Raw genomic sequence first — 19,287 nt, 5'->3', positions numbered from 1 at the left:
TTAAAATGATACCTAGGGACACAAACACTGGGTTTCAAAGGCCCACCTTTCACATCAAGGACAAGTTGGTCACTGAGACGGGAGCTGATGGTTCCACTTTTGTTCAGTCTCCACTTCTGCCTGAAGTGGCCGTGTTCAGTCCACAGGGCCACTTTAGCTCCGGGTGTGTCCCGACCACCAATCACATCGAGACATGTGTCATTGGCCTACAAGGGTTAAGAAATACATTGGCAGCACTGTGTTTGCTAAAATCAATTGAATTGGGTCCCTTTTCTTTCATGTAAACAAATCAGACATTACATAACTGTGTCTTATCTAAAACAACTATATGGCATAATTATAATTTCTGTAAACTTTTTTTAAAGTCTTCTTTATGGCTGAAGAGGGGAGGAAATGGTACAGAAATAAACCTACTGAAACAGAGGTTACTTGTTTTTAAAAGGATGTCTGCATCTGACAACATGTTCAGTAAAAGTTTGTTGAATTAGAATTAAATGCTAGACTCTGAGCTTACATGTATTGGGTCAAGCTTGGTTTTCTTACAAAACATCAGGTGATGTGCTAGATATCCAGACAATAAGTACTTTTAAATGCTTTTCATGTTTGTTGAAGCATAAGAAAAAAAGTAGATAATCCATCGGAGATACAATAAAATGGGTTCTGTTCCCCATCACATCAAACTAATGGAGGGGTCACCAAAAAACAGAGAAACCTACATTTTATTTTCTAAGCTTTCTCTAGTAACAGCTTCTTTCTTCTACTACTACTTCACTGTATGTTTTGAAAATGAGAAGTTTTCAACATATTTGGAATCACAAAGTTGCTGAGTTTTTCTGGGCTGTGGAATAAGGAATGTCTCACACAAGCACACTGTCCAAGTTGGATCCAGTGACTTTTATCATTGGTTTTCAATTATCATTTAGGCATATCCATAGTATGTGATAACTTTAGTTTTTACTTTAAAATAGAAACTGGATTTTCTAGATCAAAAAATTCCTGAAGTCCTCTCACTTAAATGCTTTAGTAATGCACCTCAGTGTTCATATGACCAAACAATAAAATGTTTGTAGGACATGGCATTATTTTATCATTCCATTTGATTTTGCAAGATTCTGGTTTCCAAAAGAAAAAAACAAAGACCAAAACTCAGGGTTCTGATCAGTGGGCCGGTTACCTTGGATTTAAAGAGTCCTCGACAGTAGTACCAGATCTGAGTATTCTTTCCACTGTAGGGAGAGACGCACACAGACGTGGCCCTTGTGTCAGCTGCATTTCCAGTGACTGTCAGATATTCATCCTGGGCTCGGTTCTTTATTCTAATATACACCGCAGGCTATGATGGGGAGAAACAGCCATTTAAAAAGCATCTTTTGAATCTGGATATCAATCCTTCCAAAGAAGGAAAGTGAGAGGTGACAGAATTTAGCTTATTTATATCAGTTTCACCCTTAGTCCCTTTAGCAAATATGTAAAATTAATATTTTCTATCGACAAATCCTTAGACCACTGAGCACAAAGCTTAAATTGTATAATCTCTGTTATACTTTTCTGAAAATGCCCTTTGGAGGGGTAAATGGTGAGTTTCGTTCACTAGAACCCCAGGTGGCAAGGGGCAGTGAAGAATTAGGGACTTGATGAGTTTAATTCAGTAACTACTGTGTCCTCCCTGGGCTTGACAAGGGCAAGGCACTACCTGCAGGGATTACCAACAGCTCATCAAAGACAACACAGTAATCAGACACACGGTCTGCAGCTGGGCCTGAGTGCCAAATGACGCCAGGGGAGGTCTTGAGACACCCAGGGAGCAGGGGCCCCGAGCAGCTGTGGTAACACCTCTGTTTACATTTATACTTGGTTGAACTTTATACTTCTTTAGAGGAAGAGACCGTGCGTGTTTTAATCACTACTTAGGTATTCAAAAATTGGGTAACAAAGGACTTCATCCCCTGGACCTGGAATATATACAGGAGGTTTTAAAATAAAATATTAAATCTAGGATTTCCCTCTAAGGATAATAGCTAACATTTATTGAAAGCTTAGTATATGTCAAGCAGTGTGTGAAATGCTTTCTGGGCCACTCTGTTATCTATCAGAATTAAATAACCAGAACAACCCTTTAAGAAAGTACTATTATGTCTGGAATTTTACAAATAAGGTTAACACAGATGTGGAAAAGCCAGGGCCGTCTGCACCAAAACCCTCCCTCTTAACCAGGATGCTGTAAGGCCTGTGCTGAAATGCAATAGTTACTCTCACACACAGGGAATAAAAGACCAATTCCAAAGATGGCAGTGTGGCTTAAGTAAGATGAAGAAAGGACAGCACATGATGGAAGCTCCACAAAGACCATTCTTTCAGCCCCATGACCCAGGCCTCCAGTCTTAATATAATGAAACACAGGACACGAAACCTCCCCCACCTTGGGTCAGGTGTTGGCAACCCAATTAGAACCTTGCTAAATAGCAACAACAAATGGTCTGTTGTTTAATAAGGGAGGACTTTCACTCTGAGAAGCCTAAGTGTTAGGTCAGTGCAACAAGGTGTCATGGTAAGACCAACAAGGAATACTCTACTATTTTGAAACTCAGGACAGATCAACATGGGCCAGCTGAATTTTGGTAAATTGCTGCCATGTAGCCTTCCTACAGAAATAAACATTCTGAGCACTTAAGCAAACAGAAGGACAAATTTTTGTCTGGTCATTTAAAGCAGGTGAAAAAGACCTCTACTTGGCAAAATGTTTTAAATGTTACAGATCACAACTTCAACATTTATAGTGCAACAGGAATGTACTTAAATTTCTATGAATTCAGCCGTCTCCCACTGTAGTTATTAATTCTTGAGGCTTCAGTATATCTTTATTACAATTTACTTATTTTGTATATGTAACAAAACAGATGTGACCTTCACAGAGGACAGAGTTCCAATTATGTGAGGACCAAACATCACAGTTTTAATCAATTAACTCAAGCAAGGTACTAATTACCATTATTACAGACTTATAGTCTGACTCCTCTGTAATTATACTTTAAAACACTGATATGCATTATAAGTGCCTTGGTGACTTCCTAATTCCCAACCTCAATGAAGATTACATTTTAATTATTCCTGAATTCCTAAACAAGAATATGAACTGAAGCGGTACCAATAGCCCTACCCAAAGGAAACACAGCCTATAATACTGTTTTAGAAACTCAGATTCCTTTGCTGGGTTTCAAAGCTGTGCCTAAATAAACAACAAGGAAAATAATCTATTAAAATATTATTTTGAAATTAAATGTTAAACCAGAATAGGAATCAGGTAGTTGCTAAAGCACAACGCAAGAAGATTAACACACACAATGTTAATTGTCAAAAAATTTCTGTGTAAGATCAGAGGCTATTGTTCTGGCCATCCTTTATCTCAGGGCCCTGAACAATGGGCAGAGACATCTTCCCCAGCAAGGAACCACCTTCAAAAGTGAGGCAAATATTCTCAGCTTCCAACCTGGCTTTTAAAGTTTTTAACAACAGGATTAAGTATTATTATAGAGTTGGTAAAAGCTAAACTGAATTCCCACTTCTGCCTTGCTTATTCATAGCTTTTCAGTGGGATTACCCATCATCCAATGGGGCAGGACTGAGGAATAAGCAGGGTGTGAAGATCATGAAATCCTGCACCACACACTCCACCAGGAAAGCCCACTAATGCTTAGTATCTCTCAGAAGAGCATCTCCCGTTCCCTCCAGGGACGTGTGAATGGTGACCTTTCAAAATAAATGTGCTCCCACAGTAGTATGAGCCAGATGTGTGTCAGACTCTTTACATACATCATCATATTTAGTCCTCACATGAGGCCCAGAGGTGAGCACTGGGAGCAGAGCTTCACCAGTGAGGAATCTGAGGTGCCAAGAAATGAAGGACTCACCCAAAGTCACACTGCTGACAAGTGGCAGAGCTGAGAGCTGAGCCAACAACCAGAGTGGTGGGAGTGAGCACAGGGTGTGGGGTGGTGGGGGTGTGGGTGTGTGTGTGTGTGTGAAGGGGGCAGCGAGACCAATCAGGTTGATTTTTATTGTCAGTGTGTCAGATCTGAACATCAGAGCCTCAGCACTTCCATCCACTTGCCACACTCAGCTCAGGTCCTGGAACACAGAGTTCCACTCTGTAACTCTTGATCCTGTTCTGGAGGAAAGTAGGGTGTGGTTGCTTAAGAACAAAGATTTTACAGCAGCATAGATTTGGGTTCCAATCCTGATTCTGACACTTGGACGACTTTTGCCAATTTGCTTTAACTCTCTGAGTCTTATTTTTCCATCTAGAAATTGGGAATAATAATTCCTACCTTAAAGAACTGTTGTTGGAATCAAGTGAGAAAGTGTTTCTAAAGGGATAGGAGAGAAGTACAAATGACATCTCCACTGACCAAGCTTAGCCCACCTGGGGTTTTCCCCCTCCATGGAACCTCCCACCACCCCACACATGTTCACACTTCCTTTCTCTGAACCAGGCATTGCCTATGGCCTTTTGATGATTACACATTGTTTCATATTTTATGTTACTATTTTGAGTTGGACTTGTTTTACTCAACAAAAATTGTAAGCTCCAATAAGGCAGAAATCATAGATATCCTTATATCTTCTGTAATTCTGTACACAATGTCAAACATTCATTCAACCATTTATACATTAATTCCTTCATTAAACAAATTGTCCCTGAGTCCCTGCAATGTGGCAGATGCTGTGACAGGCCCTAGGGTAGAGTAATAAGCAAAACGTGCACAGCCCCTGCCTTCACAGGTGAGGAAGTGCCCCATCCAGCCACGACTATATGATGACCGTGTCCAGTGTCTTGGAGAGAAAGAACTAGGTCTTTTAGGATCTAATTTAGATTAGGAGAGAGGGTGAAAGAGGCACCCTGGAGGACCTGACCCTTAAGGTGAATTTAGAGGGATGAGTAAGAACTAGCCAAACAAAGAATGAGGAAAGACATTTCAAGACGGAGGGCACAGCCTGTGTTAGGAGCCCGAGTGGGAAAGCAGGACAGTGCCTGTGACAGACATGGTGAATAAGGAGGAGACAGTGACGGAGGAGGCTGGGGAAGCGGGGGCGGGGGGGCGCGGCGGGGAGCAGATCACACAGACCATGCTGAGGGGATTAAACTTGTTCCCCAGGTGCAGTGGGAGGCTTCTGAACAGATGACTGACAGGCAGTAGGTGGGCAATAAATACTGTTTTAATTAAATTGCCAGGATCCATCCTGAGTGTAAGGAGGGGGAAAATTCTAAATACTTAGAAAGTGAAACTAGTGCAGTCTCAGAGTTCTTGTTTCCACTGCTTGCCACGGAGCTTACAATACTTACTTTTCCACGAAAAGTCACCAAGGTCACTAAGACTTTGGACTCAAAGCTAAAATCGTGTTGACCTTAGATACAATTTTATGAATTGGTTAAAATCTGTAAGATTCCCCATCCTAATCTGATTCCCTGTAACATAAGTGGCAAACTAAATTAAGTAGTCAATATTTCAGATGCTGTGGTTTATGACATTTCTACTAGAAAATCGAGTTATTTGGGATCTTATGGTTCTTTTCTCCTTACCTGCTTCATAGGACGGAGGGAACCAACTGTTTTCCATCCACTGAATGCTGTCCAATTTGGGATTTCATTAGGCTCGAGGAGGATCTGTCTTCCCAAGAAATTGGATCCTTCATAAGCTATCCACCTGTATGAGAGCAGGAAAGAAAAAAGTGGGTGCTTAAAAACAGAAAGCAAGCTCCTATCAAAAATACTTGCTATCAGATCAAACAGCTTTAAGACTTCTAGGTTTGTAGATTTTTTAAGAAAAAAATGTACAATTCTATTTTTTAACAAAAGAACAGGGAGAACTAGGAGAAAGCCCACGGGACTGAGGCTCAGAGCGCTGGATTTCAGTTAGGATTTTGTTTCCTCACTTCTCAAACAAGGTTCCCTCCAGCTCTAAAAGTGTACATTCCTTTGATAATACAAAGTCTTTTTTCATCAACATTTTATTATTCAGAGATAGACCATAACTGCTCACTACTACCCAGTTAATGAACACTAGTTTACTCTTCCATCTTGGGCTCTTCATTATTTGTCTGTTGGGGCCTCTTCAATGGCTCCAGTGACCTCTCCAGACACACGTCCTCCCACAACTTCTCCAAGGCCATCAAGGACCACTTAAAATTATTCACAGAAATCCCCTGGCTTACTCTTCCTTCAAGGCCTGGCTCCTTTGCAAATCCTTCTGAAAATCCCAGGGGCCTTCACCTTGGGCCAAGATAGAGTGTGTAAAGCGTACACGGCCTGCGGTGAGTGTCTAGAGTATCGAGACTCACTTAACGGCACACAGTCATACCCATTCCTTTACAGATTGACACTGGTTGCTTTTGTGCCACACTGGCACATTGAATAGCTGTCACAGAGACAGGATGGCCAACCAACTGAAAAGACCATCTGATCCTTTTCAGAAAAAGTTTGCCAAGCCCCGCTGTAGATAGTTATCAAGCTGGATGGCTAAGGAGAATAAGCTGTGAGTGCGATGAGCATCTGAAATTCTCAGCAGGACTCAAGGTCACTGCCAACAGTGCTTTCAGAAAGTATGTGTGGAAGATGAGGTGCTGCCTTGCCTGGTCCAGACAAAGAACTCTGCTCCCCACACCCGAGATTGGGCCTGGCCAAATTATGGACATGAACAAGACAGACAACCTTCCCTCTACCCCTTCTTGCCTTAGACACAGGTCTAAAACATCAGACTGGAGCAGAGTCAGGACAACATGACTATGGAGGTGCTTGTCCACCTCTCCAGCTTTGCAGCTTCTTTAACAGGCAGGGAAGTTTCAGTGTAACACCTGGGCAAGTTAATAACTATACTTCATTATATATTAATGTACATGAATCCCACAGTTGAAAAGCATTGAAGCTTGGCCTTTGTTACCATCACAGATCAGAGATATGGGACAATATGGGGATTAAAAAAAGCAAATGAAATTTGCCGCTGAGGGTAGCTGGCTGTGCATAAGTCGTATTCTATGAGCCATATGTTTCTAGCAAACCCCTCAAACAGCTTTCCCTATTCCTTGCTCTGTGTACCAATTCTCTTATGCAGAATCCAGAACAGTGAGAATAGGTGGATAATAAGCTACAGGGGAGAAGTACGAATGTCAAGGTGAAATGGCACCAGTTTTCTACGAAAGAGTGAAGTAAGCTGGTGAGAAATTTCCAGAGGGGAGTCAATAATTATCAGTTCCACATGGGAATATAAAGAAAAGAAATGTTTAGAAATGCCGTGAAAGTCCTATATCACAGAGATGTAGAATTCAGTTCAAACAGACTTGGTGAAGTGGTAAATAATATGCTGGAATAATATGGGGATTATTATGCTTAGAGTAAATCAATTTATGTTTAATAAACACCAAAACATGTGAAATGCTTTGCAGAAGAAAATGTAACCTGCTATACATGTGAATAATACAAAAGCCATTTATTATAATAGACTAATTTTCTTTATATCTTTATCACTTTATATTCTTGGCTTTCTCTTTCATTATCTCCAGATACTTAAACAAGCAGAGTTGATTATCACACAATTTAGTCCTAGGAAATAAAAACAGTCATCTTTCTATGAATCATTGAGACCTTTCCGCTGACTTTTGGCATCAAACACCTGCGTGCAGGAGGAGGGCCAGGCCTCCAGCCGCACTCCAGCATGGTCTGCAAGGCCGACTTTCCAGGAGGCATGAGAGCTTCAGCCTCAGGGCCCCTCACTTGCAGGCTTCTTATCACTTTCATTCACACCTAATTGATGTATCCAGAGTCTCCCCAGACTGTAAAAGTGCAGGCCCCACACAACCTGGGTCCACCTGACAGACAGCCTGAAGGAATGGCAAGTCTGGTAAGTGTGCTGGGTCAACCAGGGTACTCAGCACGAAAACAAGTACCCTGGAGCAAACAGCTGTTGGACAAACAAGAGATCAAAACAAAATACAACAAAACACTGTCAGTCTTACAAGCAGGAGATGGTCCCACCAGTCAAAGTCACTGATTTAATCAAGTTTCTCCTGAAAGGAAAGTGTACTCAACCAGCTAAGGTCATCTGGTCTACCAGCTCTAGGGCACGTGCTTTGAACACATGGCTTTGGACACCCTCTTCCAAAGGGTCTTCCCCCAGACCACTACGGGCCACCACCTCCTGGACGTGGTCCACAGTCTTCTCGGATTTCTACAGAAACCATGATTATTACACTGAGCAAGACAAGGAGTGAGAGTCCCATCAGAGCAAAGCCAGCAGCCGTTGGGGAGCACAGAGCAACTGTGCACCTGTCCTAAGATGGTGGCCCCAGCAGGCTACACCCTCGTCCTGCACTTACAGTCCACTTTTCACCCACACCGACTGGGTGTAGAAGTGCAGGTCCTTGTTCAGAACAGAGTTCACAGCCTCTTCTAGATGTAACTCTCTTCCCTCACAATGTTCCAGAGCAAAAAGGCTGATGGAGGGTTCTTCAAAAACCTAAGGGTACAGAGAAGAGAGAGTGTCACCATACAGGGCAGCAGACCTCAGGGACATCTAGCCCCAACGCGGGGACCCTGGCTCCACTGTACTCTCAAATGCATCATTTACTGCGCTATCCTCTAATGACATTACACTCGAAACCGCACTGGTGAGATTAGAGTCTATCAATAATTTTTATTCACTTTTTGTACATTAAAATAAAAGTGTCAGAAAAGCAATCTTAATCTCATAGTAAAAATGGACACCTGGTTCCAACACATATTAAGGTCTGGCTGTGCTCTCACATGGACCACATATTGGACCTGACAATGCTTTTAGGAATAGAATAAACACGGAACGGACTGGCAGCCTCATTCCCAGGAGGCCACATGAGCAGTCACTGAGAATTTAAGAGTCTATGGCTCCAGGCTCCTAAAAACATTCCTAGGAGGGAGGAAAAGGCATTTTTAATTTAACAACAACAAGCTAGAACGCATAGGAACAGGACTGATTTCTACATTAAAAGTAAGTATTCCTCGGGGCTGGCCCCGTGGCCGAGTGGTTGAGTTTGCACGCTCCGCTGCAGGCGGCCCAGTGTTTCGTTGGTTCGAATCCTGGGCGCGAACATGGCACTGCTCATCAAACCACGCTGAGGCAGCGTCCCACATGCCACAACTAGAAGAACCCACAACGAAGAATATACAACTATGTACTGGGGGGCTTTGGGGAGAGAAAGGAAAAAATAAAATCTTTAAAAAAAAAAAAAAAGTAAGTATTCCTCCAACCCCTCATGTCAGACAAGAAGAGAATCAATTCTGCTCTTTTTCATTCATTAATACATGCAAGACACCATACTAGGAGACTCTAGGGGGATGAGAAATCAAAACAAAGATGGAAAACAAGGATCAGACACCATTCTTGTATTCAGGGCATTACCAACTAGTAGCTAAATTAAGAGGATTGCACAGATGTAATGCAGCCCAGGGTAGAAGAGGATACGGCCTGTGAGGGCGCTCAGTGGAAGGCTAGATTATTTTTAGCAGAAAGGAACAGGAATCAAGGAAGCTTTGTGGACATGGTAGTGTGTGAGCTTGGGCTCATAGGATGCAATGGATTTGGACAGGCCAGAAAAGAGAGGGAAAGCACTCTGCAAAAAGGAAGGGAGACACAGTGCCTGCGACTTGTTGGGGAACAGTAAGTACGCTCATTCAGCCAGCACACAGACCCCACAGAAAACAGTATCCAGTGCTCCCACTGTCTCCTGTTGCATGTTGAGTTGCCTGCTTCTTGATACTGACAGGGCAGAGTCAGATTCATTGCCAATGGGGGGGTCTGTGAAGGATTTTGGACTGGGGACAAGGAGTGGACTGCAGTATCTGTAACTCGGTACATGAGGAGCAGAGCACTAACAGCAGGGACTGTGGCCGGTCAGGAAGCAGTAAATAAACAGTCCAAACACTGGTCTCACAAGGGGCCTGCAGACAGACTCACATTAAGAGCAAAAGGAATTCCGAAAGCGTCATTCCTGGCAGCAGCGTTTGGCATAGCAAAAGATGAGGAATGACTTAAATGTCCCTCTCAAGGAACTGGTTAAGTAAATTCTGGTACATGCACAGAGGAATTCTATACAGCTGTAAAAAAGAATGAGGAAATCTTTAAGAAAGACACCAAGAAATAGTCTTTAGAGGCAAATACAAAGTGAAGAATAGTGTACAATAGTGCACTTCCTATGCTACCACAAAGAAAAGGGAAAGTTCATGCACACACACACACACATATCTATGTGCCTGTATATACATTAAAAATTTTCTTAAGTAAATAAACTCGTACCCATGCCTACACTTTGGAAGAATAGGGTCTGAGAAGAGAAAGGCATGAGAGGGAGCAAAGGTCTTCTACTGCACGCCTTCTGGTACCTTCTTTTTTTTGGACCATAGGAATATATTGTTTATCCCAAAATTTAAATTGGTAATTATTATGCATATGTTTGTATGTGCATGTGTGTTTGTATTTTCTTTAATGGCCTTCAGGAAATGTATTGGCAACAACATGAGTGAAAAAGAGAGAGAATGGAAGTAAAAGTACAGTGTACAGGGAGAATACTCCAGGGCAAAACCAGAATCAGACCTAAAGTGGGGAGGGGGGAGGGGGGAAGGTTAGCATCGACAATAAGGGATGCCCAGATAAACTATCACAGCGATAAAACAGACATGGTGAGGCAAACAAACGGAATGAGTAAGTAAGCAAAACGACGTGCAGAGATGTGGCTGGGGGCAAAGTGGTATAGTGTGTAACATGCAAGGAAATATGGAGGGAAAATATGCCCAGGGGCTAAGAACTTAGATTTAGAACTGGATATTTTGAGTTGAGATAGAGGCAAGATAATCTTAACAGAAATGTCCAAGAAACACTGGACCTTTTGATCCCGAGTCCAGGGAAAAGGCCAAGTGTAGAGATGATAAGTTCAGCGACTCTCAGCATCCAGGAAATAAGGAAAGCCGGATACAGGTGAGAGAATGCAAACAGAAGGAGGCAAGAGGAGAGGGGCGCTGTCATATGATGGAGGTGGTGATGCAAGACGGGCCAGGGAGGTACTGAACTGATGAACGAATGAGGAGACGAGGGCCCAAGGGAAACGTCATAGGAGTAAAGGGGAGAGACAATTACAAGGAGGAGCTGTCCACAGACTCAAACGCTTCCCAGTGGAGGACAGGCTGTCTGGACTTGGCAGTCAGGAGGTAGCTGGGGGCCTGTAAGAGCTGTTTGTGTGGCGTGTGGGAGACGACGGTGGAGCCTAGGCTGTGAGGGCTGAGGAATGTGTGGCGAGAAGTTGCAGACAGGTGCACATGCTATGGTCTAGAGAAGTTGGGGTAAAGAGCAGGAGGGAAATGGGCTGGTGGCCAATGAGAATGCCATGGGCAGGGGGAGGTGGCAGTGGACTAGAAAGAAGCTGAATAATGCAGGACAAGAGGAAGCAAGAGTCCAGTCCACTGTTTCCCAACTGTTCAGAACCTCTGACTGTGATCAGTCCATGAGAGAAAGGATTGCTTTGGAAAGGATGAACTATGCTTCCTCTGAAACACAAGGAAAGACAGAAAAAGAATGCTGAGAAATTCCCAGATTTTTAAAGTAGGTAAACGTGTGAGTAATTTTCTCTTTACATTGTGTAGCAAAGCTTACTTGCTGATCAGGGAAAGTCTGAAGCACATCCGGCAGAACTTTCTGCAGTGATAGGAGTGTTGTAATCTGCACTCTTCTCTATGGTAGCTACTAGCCACACATAGCCACTGAGCATTTGAAACGTAGCTTGTGTGACCAAGGGACTGAATTCCTTTTATTTAATTTTAACTTACTTAAGTTTAAGTAACCACATGAGGCTAGTGCTATGGTATTGGACAGTACAGAGGTAGGGATCAGAAGATGTTGGAAAAGAACGCAGCAATCCCCGCGTGCAGTGAGGCAGTCAGCTAAGCATGAACAAGCTGCCCAGAAGCACTGGTTCTCCCTCAGTAAACACATAAACTGGGCCAGGAATAGAAATTCCTCTCTAGTCATTTAGTTACTAAGTGGCCACAGTCAAGATTAGGCACCTCTTCTGCTACCTGCAAAAATGAAAATTGGAAGCGTCTCAACAGTGCACAGAGGAAACATCCTTACAGGAGCCAGAACAGCAGTAGGTTAGAAATGTAGCCAAGAGCAGACTCTGAATTACCCACTGAAACTGGTGACTGAAAATGAATGGACAGTCAAAATCCACAGATAAGCCCCTGACTTTATCGTTGGACTTTCCTCAACATCTTCTTTTAAGCAAGCATTTCAGCTCACCTCTTTACACAGCTACTTGTTGTGTTACTAACTAGTAGAGAAGGACAGACAGGCAAGGAGCCTGGCACAGCTCACAATCCACCATCACAACCCTCCCTCACCCATCAAGAGTCTGCTGAGTAAGAGTGACAGACACATTCAAGGCACTGAACAGTGACATGATGTAGCTATTTTAAATCACAAAGGGGAAAAACTAAAAGGTTATTGTGAGAATGTAATTTAAATGCTAAGCATTATTCTATGAAAAACAGGAGCTGTATACATTTTCCTCTTCCTTTTGCAGAATGCCCACAAAGGTGTTTTCTAAAAGGCTGCCATTATCACTCAAACTGCATCAAATTCACTCCCCAATTCCAAGACAATCTAGCAATTCTGTATCTAGAAATTTATCTTAAGGAAACAATGAAAAATTTGATGGAGGGGTCAAAAAGTTGTTTAAAAATGATGCAGGGAGGTTGAGAAAAAATGTAGAAGGTGACTGAAGTAATATTTTTTATGAGTTTACATAACTCAGCAAGGATGCACTAAGAGACCCAATACATAAATGGGCAAGAAACATAACCAACAGCATTAACCTAGGAAGAAATACGATGGACGGACTAGCGTGGAAAATATCCCACTTCTCCTTTAACAACGAGATATCATCATGTGGCCAATCTACCAAATGTTTCATTTGAGAACATCTATTGCTTCCAAGCTTAAAGTTATTCACCCTCTAGAGGTGTGATATATCTCTAACTTGATTTTTCTCTGTTTAAATTGTTTTAATTTAAATGGTCTTAATTTATAAATAAATTTAAATTTATAAAGACACGATTTATAAATGTACTTAATGGTTAGGAAGACTAGGAAGGTTGGTATTAGCACTAAGGTGGGCAGGGTGGTGGGGAGTGGCTAATAGATAATCACTCAGAAATAAAGAGTGCTGAAGAACTATTTTAAAATCATAGTCCCATGATACATTTTCCAAACGTGAAAGTAGGAAGAGATGTAAACTATTAATAATCTTCAAAACTGAAGAAGACAGAGTAATCTGAACTTTCCGAGGACACGACAAAGCACTATAATTTAATTACGCTTTGAGCTCCACAAACGTGTTGGTCTCAGTCCATGTTGACTTAGAAGACAGCTAACATCTGGGGCCAAATGTTCTTAGGTGTCAGCAGGGACAGGACATTCCTGCTGGGTCAGGTCTAAGCCATGCAAAGAGGACACAGTTTCTAAGAGGAGGACGTGGTTAAGAAATAAAAACAATACTTGAATAAATTGTATAAATGAAACTTTCAGTAAGAAAAGAAACCTCATCGCTCCTCATCTAAAATAATTAAATGACAATAATAGTAATAACATAGCACTTATTACTTATAAATATGAATGATATTACTGTTTAAAATGTGAAAAATTCCAAATCCCAAAATACATTCAGATTTCGGATTGTGACCCCTATTCACTCCTCTAATCCACAGTATCCCTCTGGTGTGGGGAGAGTTACTATCCCCACCAAACAGATGAAGAACTCTCTCTCAGACTGCAAGGGAAGAGCTGGCTTGCGTGGCCCCAGAGACTGGGCTCTTACCCTGACACTATGGTTGTAAAACATTCCAAGTCCCAGTGATTTCGATGTAGACTATTGGCACGTGTGATATTATCTGAGGCGCCGGACTTCAGCTTGCTCAGCTGGGCAATGCATGTGACCCTCTTCTTACCCACCCCTCTGGCTTGCCAAGTGTGTCTCTGCCCTCTGAATGTGAAGTTCTGAGATCCTTGTACGAATACTCCACTAGGAGGACTACATTCCCATCAACACATCTTCAGATTAAATTTTTAAATCAAAGCAACTGATTTTTGACTTAAAAAAACACTACACAGACTTGTACCTTGGCTGTGTAGTTCTTTGAGTTTCAAATCACCGCTTGTGTAGAAAAGGTGTTGATAGGACCTCTGAGATACATTAATTGGTTAGACTCTAAATATAACATATACTTTCATTTAAAAAATATTTAGCAATCAGCCATGGAGAACAGCCGTATCCGCACATCCCGCCAATATCACTTCATCTCAGACTTTGCCAAACGAACTATGACTAAAAATCTAAGTGCAACTGGACTGAATTAAAGGAAAGTAACCATAATTTATACCTCACACACCCTTCTATTTCACAGAAATACCAGAAAGTGTGCTGGCAGAAAGTTACTTGAAATGATAAAAGTTTAATAGAAGGCTCATAAATCTCTACTAAGACTCTAATCTGGAATCTTCTAAGTTTGGCCTATTTAAAACAAAATCATATAAATACCTTCAGCCTACCAAGTCTTGATGTTGCATAACAAATATTAATCATTGTCTGTGAACTGTTATATTATTGAGCGCTTACCACGTGCTGAAGGCTTCCCATCACCAGCTCATTTAAACCTCACATTTTATTTGATGAGAGTCGAGGCTTAGAGAGGTCAGAAACACACTGGGTCACTCAGCTAACACGTGATGGTCTGCAGACACCAAAAGAAACTCCTCACCAGTGAACCATAACTATTCTCAGAGAGCCTCTTCCTTTTGGCTTAGAAAATCAGTTTCATTATAGATTCACCTTTCTAACTGGGCTTCTTTTTTTTTTTTTTTATTTAAAGATTTTTTGTTTTTGTTTTTTTCCTTTTCCCCCCAAAGTCCCCCAGTACATAGTTGTATATTCTTCGTTGTGGGTCCTTCTAGTTGTGGCATGTGGGATGCTGCCTCAGTGTGATTTGATGAGCAGAGCCATGTCCGCGCCCAGGATTCGAACTGACGATACACTGGGCCGCCTGCAGCGGAGCACGCGAACTTAGCCACTCGGCCACAGGGCCAGCCCCTGGGCTTCTTTTTTATCCCCTTTTTAAAAAATATTATAATACATCTCCAAAAAGAATGAGTAATATATAGATGACCATGTGCCCAACACCCAAAAGGAGTACATTTTAATTTTACTATATTTGTATCAAATTTTATAAATATATAAAACATAATAGCTACAGCTGAATTTGAATCACCCCCTCCCTAGAGGTAACCACAATGCTGAGGTGGTTGGGACTCCTTCCTGCTCATGTTTGTATACTTTACCAGTGGTGATGCATCCTTTGTTTTTAAATTTCACAGAACTGTATCTTACCGTAACATCCTTGAGTACCACATGGAGCTCACCTTCCTTCACTGTAACTACTGGACTGCATTTCCTTGCAGGAACGTGCTGTACTGTTTCATCCAACAACGCTCCAACAACCATCCTTGTCCCCTCATCATAACTGACCCTCCTTCCACCAGCTGTGTATGAATAAGCCCACTTCTCTGCCACTAAACCAAACTTGGTGTTGTCCGATTTTCAAATGTTTGTATTGAAAGGTAATGTCATCTAATTATTGTTTTAATTTTCATTTACTTGATCACTAGTGAGGTGTAATATCCTTTGTATGTCCATAGCCATTTTTCTCTCCTCTATGAACTGCCTATTCACATCTTTTGCCAATTTTTGAAATAATTTTTTCTTTCCTGTCAATTGATTTGAAAGAGTTCTTTTCATGTTCTGTTCACTAACCCTTTGCAGGTTAAAGGGCTGCAAATGTATTGTCCCAGTCTGTAGCTTGCTGTAGAAGGCCGAATGATTAATGTTCCCCAACTTTCACCCCCCTGTGAAAATGTCCACATCCTAATCCCTGCAACCTGTGACTATGTTACCTGACATGGTGAGAGGGACTTTGCAGATGTGATGAAGAGTGAAGAACCTTGAGATGAGGATATCAGTCTGGATTATCCAGATAGGCCTACTATAATCACAGAGCCCTTCTAAGAGGGAGGAAGAGGGTCAGAGATGGAGGAGAGAGCAGACGCTGGAGTGATGCACTGTGAAGCTGGAAGAGGTGAGGAAACAGACTCTCCCCTGGTGTCTTCCACAGGAGTGAGTCCTGCTGATATCTTAATTTACACCAGGGAGACCCATTTCAGACTCTTCACCTCTACAACTGTAAGAGAGTTTGTTGTTTTCAGTCACTAAATTTGGGGTAATTTGTTACAGCAGCCATAGGAAACCCATACACTTGTCTTTTGCCTTTCTCTTACTGACGTTTGTTGATTTATGTTTAAATTCATCCTACTCCAATATCATTAGGATAGTTTCCTAAATTTTCTTCTAAGTTTTAAAGTTTGTTTTTCACATTTAGGTTGCCATTAATCCATCTGGAACTTATTTTTGTGTTTGTGGTAAAGCAAGATTCTAACTGTATCTTTTTCTGTGGAAAGGGCCAACTGTCTCAACATCATTTATGTAATAGTTCATAACAGCCCCATTGTAAAGCTATTTCCATCACCTCCCAAATTCCATTATTTATGTAGGTCAGTTCCTGTGCTCACCCATTCCATTGTTCTATTGTATCTCCTTGCACCAATGCCCAATATTTTAATTATCATTGCTGTATAATGTAATCTACATATGGTGGGACAAGTGATCCCGCCTGTTGCTCTTAACAATTATCTTGGCTACTTTGGACCCCTATATCTTTTCCAAATCAATTTTAGGATAAGCTTGTCATGTTTTATCACTCCACCCCCTAAAAAAGACAAAAGATTCTGTAAGCATTTTCCCTGAAATTTTATTAATTTGGAGAAGACCACATCTTTACAGTATTGAATCTTTTCATCTATAAAATAACTCTGCATCTTTTGTCTTTCAATGTTTTTATAATTTTCCTCATAAAGGACTTACTTGTCTTGTATTAGATTTATTCCTAAGTACTCTATAGTTTAATTGCTCTTTATCTTGTATCCAGCAACTTTTAAAAATTCATATTAACCCTAATAGCTTATCTGTACATACTCTTGACAATTTTGTTTCTTCCTTTCTACCTTTTTAGGTTTTAATCTTATTAAAGTGTCTAGACTCCAGAATAATGTTGAATAGAAGTGGTGATAGCAGAGACCTTGTCTTCTGCCTGAATTTAAAGGGAAAAGTTTTGAATGTCTCACTAGGAAGTGTGATTTTACTGTAGCTTTTTGTTAGCCTTCATTTTCAAAATGTACACAGTAGTTAATACTATTAAATATATATGTGTTCAGCTGAAAATTTAATAGTAACAAAACTCTTCTATACTTTATGAACTCATGGCTTCCTCTTGTCCTGTGGCTGAATTTACAGTCCTCTCTATTCATACCTGTGCCCCTTATTCAGGACTCTTGCACAGAATGAATCACTGTCTTGCCCATTCTTATTCTGCCTCTTAAGATCATTTATGTCATCACCATCATAATTTCATTTGAAGCTTTTCTACAGCCTCTTGTTATAATGTTTCTTTTGCTTTGCCTGCTTACAGCTGCCAGGATTGGATTATTACTTCAAAGGAGGCCAAACTTCCATGCCAAGCCACCATGGAGACACTAAAGGAGCAATGAGCAGACTCCTGCTCCCATGGAAACATGATGAAAGCAGGTTACCCCACACACTGCCAGGCTGATGCTTAAAACATTTTCTTAGGTTTCCCACTCACCTCCAGCTCCTAACCCACTGTTTTGGGGCTGTTATATGGCATAAACTTATTGATAGTTAATACACCATCGAATTCTCTCAGACCATGTGAGTCCTAAGGCTGGACACATTCTTTCTCATTTCCAATTAGAAATATGCCCAAAATACTTATTTGCAACAGAACTGGAGGCTGTCAAAGATTTGAAAATTTACAGATGAGTTAACGGAGGTCCCAATAAATTAAGTGATTTGCCCAAGGTCACGTTAGTGAGAAGCAGAACTGTAAACTATGCTCCCAGCTCCTTTCACTGTTAAAGGACATCCTCTGCACGATAACAAATGTCTGTGCACACAGAGATCAGCCTGGAGCAGACGTCATCTGCAAGACATACTGATCTCCTGTGGAGATGAAGTCTTAAGACTCCTCAACATTGTACCACTGTGATTCTTTAGCACTTCGTTACAGCACATCTTGGAATGCCAACTACAGGAAATGTCCTCAGAATTCTGCAGTTTTAACTAATAAAAGCAAAATCAAAGGATTAGCTCATATATATGGAAAAGTCAAACCAACTGGACAGAAACCTTTCCCAGAATGAATCCGGAATCACGCTAGATAATGGCATATCCAGTGATATTAACAAATCTATGGAAAAAGGCATATCAATCCCTAAGTAAGAACACAGGAGTGGGAGAGGAGATACAGAAGGAATCAGAGAAGCAGCATAGCCAGAGTGCATCCAGCATTTTCCAGGGAAAGAAGATACAGAATCTGGAGAATATGAGCAATTGAGACCCTGGGCAGTCTCCTTTGTGGGGAATGTTAGCCTAGGTAAGTTAACCCCAAGACATTGACCTTATTTTATCCAAATCTTGAGCTCAACAAATAACCTTCTGATGACTAATGTAGTTTCCCATGTTCTTCCAGAGAGGTAGAAAAATGCCCAGGACAGAATTCTCAAAGCATTCCAGTCACCAGAGTCCACCAGCTACAAATTACCAAGTTGACCTTCTGGCTTACATATCACTCTCCCAGGTCTGATCAAGTTGGAGTTTCAGGGCCACCAAGGTGAAGCATGGTTGACTTCACCAAGGAAATTCTACCTCTTAAGGCCACTGCATGGTCAATCTGAGGGTGTTCGCTGGGATGCCCAATCTTGTCTCATATTCCTTCCACTTCAGCACCAAACCTACTACCTAGACATGCCTTCAACAAAGATCTTTCAATGATTTAAAACATACCATGTAAAGGCATTAAGAAAACAAATGTGCTGTCCTTACAGAAACTGAATATACTCTTTAATCAGTTCTTGGAGTGAAAAGGCTATAGCACTCAAGTCCTTCCCCAGAGGCCCCTCCACCTACACCACCTGGATTCCACGGGACTGAAACAGGGAGGTGCAACTGTACATCACAACTTATGTGAAAACAATTCTTTCTCTCCATTTCACTCAATTTTAATGACTCATTTTTTACTTCATGGATGTA

The 19,287-nt window shown here is 41.5% G+C and overlaps 1 protein-coding gene across 3 annotated transcripts in view; it reads right to left on the bottom strand.

Annotated features, from left to right (window-relative positions):
* CRYBG3 (crystallin beta-gamma domain containing 3) overlaps positions 1–19,287 on the bottom strand; it is a 106,054-nt gene that overhangs the window by 2,483 nt on the left and 84,284 nt on the right. For all 3 annotated transcript variants that reach the window (XM_070508534.1, XM_044771741.2, XM_014864084.3), the window contains 4 exons: positions 8,368–8,507; positions 5,579–5,702; positions 1,175–1,333; positions 47–206 (listed from right to left, as the gene is read on the bottom strand). In XM_070508534.1, the coding sequence (XP_070364635.1) occupies positions 47–206; positions 1,175–1,333; positions 5,579–5,702; positions 8,368–8,507 (583 nt within the window). The remainder of the gene's footprint in view (positions 1–46; positions 207–1,174; positions 1,334–5,578; positions 5,703–8,367; positions 8,508–19,287) is intronic.

Source organism: Equus asinus, chromosome 5, assembly GCF_041296235.1.
Source record: "Equus asinus isolate D_3611 breed Donkey chromosome 5, EquAss-T2T_v2, whole genome shotgun sequence".
NCBI classification, from domain to species: Eukaryota; Metazoa; Chordata; class Mammalia; order Perissodactyla; family Equidae; genus Equus; species Equus asinus.
The sequence above is the reverse complement of the archived record's forward strand: the minus strand, read 5'-3'. Positions and strand labels throughout refer to the sequence as shown.